Genomic DNA, 12,956 nt, shown 5'->3' with positions numbered 1-12,956 from the left:
AGGACCTACATATTCGTGTATAAAATTTTTTAACAAATTGCCTGTTAGAATTAAATTGCAACAGAATTTTAATATATTTAGAACTGAAATAAAAAGCATTTTATTGGATTTAGAACCATATTCTGTGTATGAGTTTTTAAATCACACATTTTAACTTTTAACTCATAGTATTTGTAATTGTAATTTTGTATGTATATTAGACACTTATTATTCAATTGTGACAATTTGCTGTAAGTGTGTTGTTTACAATTTTTTTTAATAAAAGATATTTTGAATTTGAATTTTGAATTTGAATTTGAATTTGAACACAGGTTTTACTATATTATAAATGGCTTAAAAAATCTACTGATGGCTACTGATTTTTTGAAAGCAAAACTACTGAAGACATCAACTGACCTGGCAACCCCGCTTTTCATCCACTCGTGCATGTGATTTTTTTGAGGTTAGTTTAGTTGACATTTACAACTTACAACATAGTAACATAGATTACAACAACTCTTCTATGGATTACAACATAAACATGAACTCATGAACATAACATTTGATTTTTGATTTAACATATTTAACTGAAATATAGAAATATAAAAATAACATCATGTTTAATCAAACTGAAGTAAAAGAAGTTAGTGAGACGACTTGCAAAGAAGAAATAGATAAGGAAGTAGAGGATACCTGTAAAGTTGAAATTAAGGAGGAACTTATCACTGAAAGTGCAAATGATACATTTGAGTATTTAGACGTTAAGAAATGCCATATAAAAGCCGAAATAGAACAAGATGATGGTAAGTAAATAAAGAGTAGTCATGTACATTTAAGCTCATATGACCTATTATCTTATGTACTAATAAAAATATTACTTCTCATCTTCAATACTCAATACTATGGTTTGTTTTTAAACCACGAGGAATAAACTAAAACGACAGATTCACACCCAAGAAAGTCATTAGAAAAATCAGCAAGCAAATACATCTTCTTTATGGTTGATCATGTCGACTTTTTGGTTGATCATATCGACTTTTTGGTTGATCATATCAGCTTTCGACAGTAATCCATAAATACACTGCACCTGCACACCCCACCACTTTAGTTGGCACCCCACAAAATGGGTCATGGTAAATGTTTACATTAGTAAGGATCGCTAAAAATGCATAAATTTTTTGGACTTAGCCTAAAAATTGGAACAAAGGCAAAATTTTCATGTTTTTTGTTACGGAACAAACAAAAAGTGTAGAAATGTTTAAAACAATTGAAAAAAAATTATAAAATATGGAAAATTTAAAACTAGCCAGATTAAAATGCTATCAAAGTACAAAATACCTTTAGTTATTATAACATATATAAACAAATTATAAATACCATTCATTATTTTCGCATTAAATTATACAAAAATAAATAATATTGTAAAATGGCCAAAAATTCATTGTTTGGAAAAATAAGTCCAGCGCGCTTGTACACAATAGGGCTTTTCATCGATTGTCATTTGTTTCGAGCTTCTGTCATGTGTCACATATTATTAATATATCTACGTCATACGTCTTTGGTTTGTTACATTGTATATACTATACCAATAACGTATGACGTAGATATATTAATATTATGTGACACATGACAGAAGCTCGAAACAAATGACTGTGAATGAAAAGCCCTATATAAGGATATTCTGATCATGTTCAATGTTGCCAAATGTACATTTGTGTTTTTCGGAGTAACTATTGAACTTAATTTTAATAAAAGTTATGTATTATTATGAGTTTTTTTGGGGATTACATAATTATTCGATTAAACTTTCATCATTAAATTGTATGTTCTGTTTTATTTATTAAAAAGAACTCATAATAAAAGTTTCTTCTCAGAATTAGATTATTAATGTTTCGGCCAATATCAGCCGCAAAACTGAACATGCTGATATTATTCTTTGAACAAAAGGTAACTAGCATCTCATTCCACATGCTAAAATAAGAAATCTCTTCAAAATACCAAATATTCTTTCAAACACAATTATTATTCTTGAAGCAATTTGTATGTACCAATGTCCTTAAACAGTTGAGGACTGTAGATATATCCATTATTCCCCAATAATACATTCTCCAGAAATTCCCCATTTTATATACCCATAATTTATTTATTTATTTATTAACGGGCCTTGCCCACTTTTAGTACAATAATTTACAGTTTAAAAGCCTCAATAGAATTAGTCAAATAATAAAATCTTAATATAAAAACAATCTAAAAACAGTCAAAGTGCTTAGAAAAATAAAGTTAAAGTTAAAATAATAAAACAATACAACATTGATATAATATAAAACTGACAGGTACAAATACAATACATCACAATATATCACATTGAAAAATTTATATCACAATTTGCTTTAACAGGCTCACAAATTTACTATAGCTTTCATTAAAAAAATCTAAACTATCAGCATAACAGTTAGCCATTCGTGACACTCTAGGTATATAAGAATTAAGGCCAACATTGGTTCTCCTAAATGGCTGATGAAATACGTTAACTGATCTGGTGTTTCTTAATGGAACTGAAAACAACATTGTATGCAAATATGCAAAAGTATTTAACAATTTCCAAAATAGTACATATTTCTAATTGCACTTCCATATTTTAGGATGAGTTTTATGAGTATTCTTTAAATGCCAAAATAAAAACTTAATGTTTTACTTTTTTCAATGATCTTGTTTTCACTTTTTTCTTGTATCTTATTACAAGTATCCTTTATTTTACGCTTGCAAAAAGTCTAGTACATACTGGAATTGGTAATTTCGCAATAAACAATAATTTCGAAAGATGTGGCAACATTGCTTCAAAAAAGTATGCAATACGCATACGCCGTTGTTGACAGCAATTAAAATGGTGGATGCGGTTTGAAATTGATGTCAAAATATCAGTTTTTTGAATGAGAAATACAGAAAAACTATAGATCAGCGCGAAAAAATGTATAGAATGAAAAGTGAATAAAAAGTCGTCAAAAATATACTGTGCAAATTTCGTACCAGTCCGAGTAGCCTTACTAATGTAGCAATTTACCTGGGTCATTTTTGATGTCTCGAATTTCCTAAACTTGTCCGATTTAAGTGTTTTTTTTTAATATGTTATAGCCTTATTCTTTAACAATATCGCCAGTGGCGCACCCAGGTGGGGGTTTTTGGGGGTTAAAACCCCTCCCAGGGCATATAAAAAAATATAAAGAATAATAGGAAAATGTAACTTGTCTTTCAGAAACAATACAAAAAAATTTCGGTGCCCAAGCGAAGAGGACAAATAATCCCCGGACAAATAATCCCGGACAAAAAATCTTCACAAATTATCCCTGGACAAAAAATCACCAGACAAAAAATCACCGGACAAATAATCCCAGGACAAAAAATTCCGGAAAAATAATCCCCACAAATTTTTTTGGACATAATATCCCCACAAAAAATCCCGGACAAAAAATCCCTAAGAAATATTTGCTGCCGAATAGTCCTCTAAAAATTTTCCCGTTAATGCAATCGACTCAAATGTTTTTCAGCCTCAGTGTGTGAGAGCTATAGCAATCGCCATTAAATCGCTTTTCGGCACGAAAATAATGATTAGCAATTAATATTAAGCATGAATTACAATTTCGATTACCAAATTTCGAATTTCAATTCCATGCCGAAAACTTCAAATTTTACATGACAAACGAGTTTGAGTTTATTCAAAAAAGCGTGGAAGATATTATGGGAAGTGGGGGATGCGCAAGGCTGTGGGAACCATGTTGTAACTATTCGCTTCAATCTTTTACTCAATCTGCTTTGAATAACTATGCTCAAAACATTGCCTATTGGTGATAAGAATTGCTGCTCCCGAAAACAATAATCTTGATTGTAATGCAAAAAACCTGTTACTTTTTGTAAATTTAACATCAAAAATATTTAGTTACTATCATCATCAATGGCGTTATAACTCATCGACTATCCTTGTGAGTGGTTTACTAGTGCCTTCCATGTGTCGGTCCTGTGCCACTATTTCTCATTGTCTCACTCCCATTTTCTCCAGATCTTCTCTGACTGCATCTTTCCACCTTTTTATAGGCCATCCTACAGACTTTCTCCAATCTGGCCTCTCCCCGAGCAGCTATATCTGGTTTGATTTTTGGATAAATTTTTCGCATGGCATATCCTAAGGCCAGGTTAAACAACAACGAGAATAACAAATCTCCCTGTCTCAGTCCAGAATTTACGCAGAAAGCATTTGATATTTCCCCACCTCTTCTAACTTGTGCAAAGAAGTTACTTACACACATTTGCGTTACCGCAATTAGTTTCTTGGGTATGCCCAACTCGACCATTGTATTCCATAGTGTAGGATGATTAATTGAATCATAAGCCTGTTTGAAATCTATATAGATCTGATGCACGTCTTGATTATACTCCCAATCCTTTCAAGCATTTGTCTATTGTCTAATACATAGTAAATATTTGGTCAACAATCGGTCTTCCGGGCCTGAAATCACACCGGTAGTCACCAACTATTTCTTCGGCGTATGGTAGTAATCTTTTTAGTAATACATACCGAAAAATATTTAGTCATCAGTTTCAATTCACTACAAGCAACATTTCAGAAACTTGCTTCAAAAGCTTTCAAACGCTATGTCGAAAACCTGTTTTCTGCGTTTTCATAACAAAGCTGAACATTCTTAATGATGCACACAGATAATAGACAATGTTTTGAACTTAGTTATTAAAGGTAGAGTGAGCAAAAGATTTAAGCGAATAATTACAACATGATTCCCACAACCTTAGTTCATACCCCATATCTTCCACGATTTTTGAAAAAACTCACACTCGTTTGTCATGTAAAATTTGAAGTTTTCGGCATGTAATTAGAATTCGAGATTTGGTAATCGAAATTACAATAATTCATGCTTAATTTTAATTACTTAATCATTATTGTCGTGCCGAAAAGCGGTTTCATGGCCATCGCTATAACTCTTATGCACTGAGGCTGAAAACATTTGAGTCAATTGCATTCACGGGAAAACTTTAAGAGAACTATTCGGTAGCAAATATTTTATGGAGATTTTTTGTGGAGGATATTTTGTCGAAAATAATTTGTGGGTATTATTTTTGTCCGGGATTTTTTGTCGGGGATTTTTTGTCCAGGGATAATTTGTGGGGATTTTTTGTCAGGGATAATTTGTCCGAACCCCGCCCAAGCCAACCCCCCCCTACAGGAAAATTCTGGGTGCGCCACTGAATATCACTGTAATAATATTGTTGCTAGACAGGTAAATTGGTTGCTAGACAGACGCTGTATTGTCGACATAGTCTTGGCTGACCTCATTGGGATGTCGCCCGTACAGAGGTTTACCCATCCAGGTGCGCATTTTTTCGTCTTTAGTGAGGTGGTTTATGCGCATTTCTGGTTCCCTCAGTTTGATCGGTGTTGTGTCATCTACTGCGCAAATAGCTCGATGTAGAGTAGATGTCTCAGCTTGAATCTGAAAATAAGTTCTTAAATTAGCAATTTGTTTATCTAATTGCTCACTTATATCCATAAGTCCTCTTCCTCCTAGATTCCGTGGTAATGTTGTTCTTTCTACTGCACTTTTAGGATGGTGTTTTTGTGCCTTTGTGAGGTGTGTTCGTACTTTTCGCTGAAGATTTTCTATATCTGTTTTTGTCCACTTAACAATAGCAAATGAATAGCTAAGTGCGGAACAAGCGTAGGTGTTTAGTGCCTTAAACAAATTTTTACTGTTAAGCTGTGTACGAAGCAGCTGTTTTATCCTTCGTATAAACTCAGTAGTTATTTCAGTTTTCATTTGCTTATGGCCTGCTTTACTCCAAGATATTTGTATATATCGTTTTCACCCATGGCCTCGATGTTCTGGCCATTTTGCATATCGAATCCACCGGGCTGTACCTTTCCTCTGACTATATTCAAAACACGGCACTTGTCTAGGCCGAACTGCATATTAATATCATTAGAGAATGTTTCTACTGTTTTTAGCATCTGTTCTAGATTGTCTCGAGTAGAAGCCATTAATTTCAAATCATCCATATACAACAGATGATTAAGCTTCGCTACTACAGTATTGTTATTTTTAATGCTAAAACCTGAGTCAGTGGAGTTTAATAGCTGTGATAGAGGGTTCATAGCCAAACAGAACCACAATGGACTCAGCGAGTCTCCTTGAAACAGGCCCCGGTTGATTGCGATATTTTCCGTTTCGATATTGTTTTCACCAGGTATTTGGAGGTGAATTTTAGTCTTCCAACTTGTCATTATATGCCTTAAAAAAGTCACTATGTTATCGTCGACTTTGTATATTCTTAATATATCTATAAGCCATTCATGCGGCACTGAATCAAAAGCCTTTTTGTAGTCAATAAAGGCAGTAAAGAGGTTCCTTTTTTTGGTGAACGCCTGGTTAGAAATGACTCGAGTCGATGATAAGTTGTTCTTTACAACCCATAGAACCCTTAGCGCATCCTTTCTGTTGAGGCTCTATGATATTGTTTAGAGCACAGTGTTGGTAGATACGCCGGGTTATACAGGATGTGACCAATTTATACAAAGTTGGAAGACAAGTAATTGGGCGGTACTTGGCTGGATCTTGGGTGTTATTTTTATCCTTCGGTATCAAATAAGTGGTTCCCTGAGTTAGAAATGATGGTATTTCCTGCGGGTTAGAAATAACATGATTAATTAATGTTGATAAGCACTCATGAATGCTCCAAAACTTCTTAAGCCAGAAGTTTTGAACTCCGTCTGGTCCAGGAGATTTCCAGTTATGAAGCTCTTTGATGATATTTGAGACCTCTTCAGTAGTGAATGGTTCGTAGTTAACTGTGACGTAGTGGTGACAGTTGTGCGTCTTATCTTCTATCCAGCCAGCATTGTTGTTAAGAGCAGCTGGTGTGGAAAGTTGATTTCCCCAAAACTCATGAATCTCTTCTTGGCTTGGATAAGACTTGTCGACACTTTCTACGGTGGAGTTGAGTTTTCGGTAGAACGCCTTCTCAGAGTTCTCAAAAAGTGCATTGTCACATTTTCGGTTGTTACTAACTTTATACCTTCTTAATCGTCCTGAATAGAGGGAGAGTTTTTGTTTTAATGTATCCAGACACTGTTGGGCTGTGTTATTGTCTGGATCATATCTCGAGTGTCTTGCAGTGCTCCGCATTATTTCTTCAGCTCTCGTAATGACTTTTCTACTTGTTACACCTCTTATATATTCTGTAACTTGACCAATATCCCTACGCAGTGATTCAATTTTTCCGAGAAGTCTTTTTTCCCAGGGTGCAATTCTGTTACCATTCCTTCCGTTATTAGTACCCCGTCGTGTTCTGATCTTAACGCCGATTACATTAGCAATTGCTGTTGCTGCACAGTAGATTAGCATATGCAGATATTCCAATGTGTGGGCTTCTACGACATAATTGGGTAGGACTTCAGTGTTCACAATTTGTAACAGCGCACCTAGTTTCTTACAAGAGTTTATTCGTGGTTACAGCGACAATTATTATTATTATTATTATTTCGGGACCCACTAACCTTTTAAGGCTCTTTAGAACTTACAAAAGGTCTTCAGATGTCACAAAATATGTGAACAATTATTAATAGGTACATGATAAAAACTATAATTTTAATAAGATTTAAAAGCTTAATTTTCAATTATTGGAAAACCAACAAATTAGCACTTAGCACATTTGCACGCTAGGCCATCGAATACGCGTTATTTTTGACTTTCACTAATAGGTTAACAAAGGGCTGTTATAGTGGTCACGCAAAACGCAGACTTGCATTAGTGAACACGTCAATTGGAGAATAAACGATTTGAAAAAGTATTGTGTACGTATCAGTGTAGTATATCAATTTATGAAAAAGATAGTCGAAATAAGGTCTACAGAATGGCTGGAGAATGTTATGCTGCCTACACTCTGTTACACACTGCCTACACACACCGGGTTGCATTAGGTGGTGGCTTAGTAATGTTTTGGCATGGATTTTTTTGAGGAACACACGGATATCGTCTTGATTTTGAGGGGCGCATTGACAGCACACAGGTACAGAACAGAGATCCTACATCATGTGATACCATATGCTGGGTTTATTGGCGATGGTGTTCTGTTAATGCAAGATAATTCGAGACAACACACGACTAGGATGGCAACATAGTATATTGAAGAGACTGGTATTCCAAATGCAACAATGTGAACATGTGAACAATGGGATCACTCAGGAGAAGTAAAATGTAGAATCTATAGAGAAGGCTAGGAGTGCATTCAACAACATGACCAAACTCTTTAAAAGCCACAACCTTAATCTGGAGATAAAAGTAAGGCTCCTACTATGTTATATCTTCTCAATATTGTACTACGGAGTTGAATCCTGGACACTCACTGAAGCCATCTAGAAAAAACTTAAAGTGTTCGAGATGTGTCTATACAGACGAATTCTAAAGATGGACGGATAAGATAAATAACGAGATCATACTACGAAGAATGTGGAAAGAAAGAGAAGTGATATTTACAATCAAAAACAGAAAGTTAGAATATCTCGGACACAAAATGAGAAACGGCACTAAATACAGACTATTGAAAATAATCCTTCAAGGCAAAATATTCGGAAAGCGAGGTATAGGGAGAAGAAGAATATCATGGCTAAAGAACCTGAGGAAATGGTTCTCCACAACAACTAATTTATTTAAAGCATCCGATAATAAAATAATTATGGCCAGAATGATAGCCAACATTCCAAACGAATAGGCACCAAAAGAAGAAGAAGGTATTCCAAAAATAGACTGGCCTTCTTGAACTCTAGACCTTAATCCTATTAAGCATATATGAAGCTTTCTCAAATGGCATATAAGACTTCATATACCTGCTCCAACAACATGCTTCGAACGGCTCACATTGGGGAATGGATGACTTTTCCCCAAAGAATCAACCCTAAGGCGATCATTTCTATTAGACAAGGCGAAAACGGCGGGTTCGAAGGGAAAAATATTCCCATAAGGTTTTTTTTGCATAATCACATTCGTGAGACATCCCAGAATAAGGTTCAAGAAGTCGCCTACGTGAAAAGTGAGCCAATTTTTTTAACAATTTTTTTTTAATCAAATTGCAAAAATCAATATTTTTGGCCCGAACAATTTTTTCTTTAATTTTTTGGACCATTGCGGACAAAAAAGGTCTCTTATAATTTTTCTCTAAAGTTGATCGTTTTCGACTTATAAGCAATTTAAAATTGAAAAAAAAACGAAACATGGCGATTTTCAAGCTAGTCCTGTCGCCAGGGGGTGTACAACGGCCTCCTGTATTCAGATGGACTTACCCAAGTTTTTTTTATGTATTTTGACCCGTAGAACACGAATTTTTTGGGTAACAGTTGATCTGGATGTCGATAAGATTGTTATAAACAAAGAAGTTGAGGAATTACATAACAGCGATTTCTCGCAAAACAAAACATATTTTTGTATTTTTTGGGCCATTCTAACCAAAAAATGTTCCTACAAATTTTTTCGTAGGATACATAGTTTTCGAGATAAACGCGGTTGAACTTTCAAAAAATCGAAAAATTGCAATTTTTGAACCCGAATAACTTTTGATTAAAAAATAAAATAGCAATTCTGCTTACCTCATTTGAAAGTTCAAGTTAAATTATATCGGTTTTAATTATTTGCATTGCTAAAAATTTATTATTTTATTGTTAAACAAAGCTATAAACACCTAACCAGGAAAGGACCAACTTTATTTTGAGCGTAACTTTTTTATTTTTTATGCTAATTTTTTTTAAACAAAAATAAGCATATTTTAAACACTTTAAAACAGTTAAAATGAGTTTTCCCCAAAAAAGTGCTTCGTTTTTTGGTTATGGTACGTTAAAATATTCGGTTTGAAATTTGACGATTATGAACATATTTTTCATTAGCTATAACTCTGCTTCTACTAGGTATAGTGACCTAATATATAGGTACACCATGTTTTTCACTTTTTTAAGTGCTATATTTTTGATAAGAATTTTTTTCGACCAAATACTTACGTTTTTAGTTATTTGCGAAAAACCGTCTGAAAACGTGGTTATTTTGTAAAAAAAATAACATATTCACTCGCAAATAACGCGAAAAGTATTAACTTTGTGAAAAAACTTTATAGAACAAAAGTTGCTTATAATTAGTCATTTTATCCATTTCCGGACTGATTTCGAACATATATTTTTCACCCCCAAAAGAGGGTGAAACTCATCCCTAGGGCAAAAGCACACATCGGCACAATATCACTTTTTTTCTTTGACTTATTAGCTATGTGTATGCCAAATTTCATGTCAGTCCAAGCGGTTCTTTAAAATTTAGAGGTTTTGCAATATTTCACCGTAAAGAACGTACTAATCAAGATTTATCAATATCTGATCACAGAGTTGATCAAACAAAGGTTCTTTATTGATAAATTCGTCTTCTATTTGGATCGTGTTCTCACATACATTTTTCAGACAATTTTCTTATATTCCTACATAATTTTTTAATGCAGCCCAAACCAATTCGATTGGATTGAGATCAGGTTGATAAGGTGTAAATCTTAACGAATACCTACCTCATCATCATCAATGGTTCTACAGCCCTCTGAAAGAGCCTCGACCTTCCCAAGTCTATTACACCAGTCAGTCCTCACGGTTATTAGACTTTATTATGGTTGTCTTGACCGACGGTGGTGGGGAGACTTATATTTTTGACTTTACGTCACAAGAATACACAATCCCATATTTTTAAATGATTTTCGATAATTGAATGTGTGTTATTGTGTATATATGTGTATTATTTGTGTTATTATTAAATAATAAGACAAATAATACACATTTTATCTTATACCGGCTGGTGAATCGAAAAACGGGCCATAGGAAACTCAATGTAAAATTCTAAACTGTTGAATTCCTGCTTCCCTAATTATTTTACATCAAAAGTCATAAGAGAATACTTGTAGAGAATTAAAATCTGTATTAAAATCAAAAGTTAAAATTGTTGTACGATTTAAATTCATTCCAAAATTTTGAAAAATATGATACATTTGCCACAGTAGGTATGTGTGTAAAAGTTAGGCCACACGCCACACGTTACTATTTAACTGAGTGTGCCCACACCATTGACTGAATAAAAAATCTTTATTATTAATACTTTCTTCGCAACTGAGGGTATCTTATTAACTGTATTGTTTTTAAACAATAAATGATAAAATAAAAAAAGATAAAAAAATATTAGTAGTGTGTGTGTTGAGTAAGTGTCTTGTTACTTTGCAAAGTCGACCTCATTGTCTTTGCAAAGAGACGCTAATTGTATCCGACCGCAGACGTTCGGATACAATTAGCGTCTCTTTGCAAAGACAATGACGTCGACTTTGCAAAGTAACAAGACACTTACTCAACACACACACTACACATGACATTAGGTACCTAACTGTAATAATTTACCGTACCTACCGTCTTTTGATGTAAAATAATTAGGGAAGCTGGAATTCAACATTAGAATTTTACATTGAGTTTCCTATGGCCCCTTTTCCAATTCACAACCCGGTATATCCTAGTTTACTTTACATTTTTGTATTTGTAATTTTGGTGTTGTTTCCCGTAAAAACTTATTTTGAATTATTCATGAAAGTTGTAGATCGTACCTATTGTAGGAGTTTAAAAAAGAATATATATTTATAAGGTACCTAGGTTAAAACGTTAAAAATTCATTAAGTATTAAGGTAATAATAATGTTGATGACATTTTAGAATGCCAGGTACAGGCTGTGGCTAAATTTATTAAGTATACCTATTATTAAGGTGTAAGTCCCAGGTGTAAGACCCAGGTGTAAGTATACACCTGGGTCTCCCCGCAAGATCAACCAGGAAACGTAATACGGAATCAAATTGACTACATAATGGTGAACAAGAGATTTCGTAATGGATGCCTATCGGTTAAGGGTTACCCCGGTGCTGACGTATCATCAGATCATGTTCCCGTTGTTGGTAAATTTAGGTTTAGATTCAAGAAGGTTGCAAAAAAGAACATCAACAAAAAGTGCGATATGAGAATACTAAAAGATAAGAAAACAAAAGAGACAGTCGCACAGATTCTTTCAGAGAAGCTAATTAATATGGAGCAAACATATAATGCCGAAGAATCACTCCAAAATATATGTGGAACCTTTAACAGCATCAGAGAAGAACATCTAATAGAAAAGAAAGAGATGAGAAAAAGTTGGATGAACGACAATATACTACAACTTATGGAAGAAAGAAGAAAATCAAAAAACAACAAAATAATGTACAACACGATTCAGAGAAAAATAAGAACTGAAATAAGAAAGGCCAAAGAAAATTGGTTAAAATCACAGTGTGAAGAGATAGAGTCGTTAGAGCAAAAACATGATACGTTTAACATACATAAAAAGGTGAAATAAGCAGCAGGTCTTCAGAAATCCATCACAGCAAGCAAATTGCGAGACCAACAGGGGAATATCATCACAGACAGAAATCAAGAAATCTGCATATGGACAAAATACATACAGGAACTCTTTGATGATACTAGATCCGAACAACCTCCATCCTACATATTATGTGATGACCACTTACCAATCACATCAGATGAAGTGGAAAGAGCAATATCACAACTAAAAGATGGCGAAGCTCCTGAACCTGACAATGCATATGCTGAACTCATAAAACTATTTAACACCGACGGTACTCAACACCTAACCAAAATATTTAACGACATATATTTAAGCGGAGTAATACCAAAAACATGGTTAAAGTCGACGTTTGTTGCTTTACCAAAGAAAACAAAGTCCGTATCCTGCAGTGATTTCCGAACCATCAGCTTAATGAGCCACATTTTAAAACTATTTCTAAAAATTATACATCAAAGGATATATAGACTGTGCGAAGAAAAAATCAGCCGAAGACAGTTTGGTTTTCGAAATGCAGTGGGTACAAGA

The 12,956-nt window shown here is 34.0% G+C and overlaps 1 protein-coding gene across 1 annotated transcript in view; it reads left to right on the top strand.

Annotated features, from left to right (window-relative positions):
- Positions 1–471: 471 nt before the first annotated feature.
- LOC114335418 (gastrula zinc finger protein XlCGF57.1) overlaps positions 472–12,956 on the top strand; it is a 39,653-nt gene continuing 27,168 nt past the window's right edge. The window contains exon 1 of the mRNA XM_050657255.1: positions 472–782. Within this exon, the coding sequence (XP_050513212.1) occupies positions 596–782 (187 nt within the window). The 5' untranslated portion in view covers positions 472–595. The remainder of the gene's footprint in view (positions 783–12,956) is intronic.

The sequence above is a fragment of the Diabrotica virgifera genome, chromosome 7, assembly GCF_917563875.1.
Source record: "Diabrotica virgifera virgifera chromosome 7, PGI_DIABVI_V3a".
Taxonomy (NCBI): Eukaryota; Metazoa; Arthropoda; class Insecta; order Coleoptera; family Chrysomelidae; genus Diabrotica; species Diabrotica virgifera.
The sequence above is the reverse complement of the archived record's forward strand: the minus strand, read 5'-3'. Positions and strand labels throughout refer to the sequence as shown.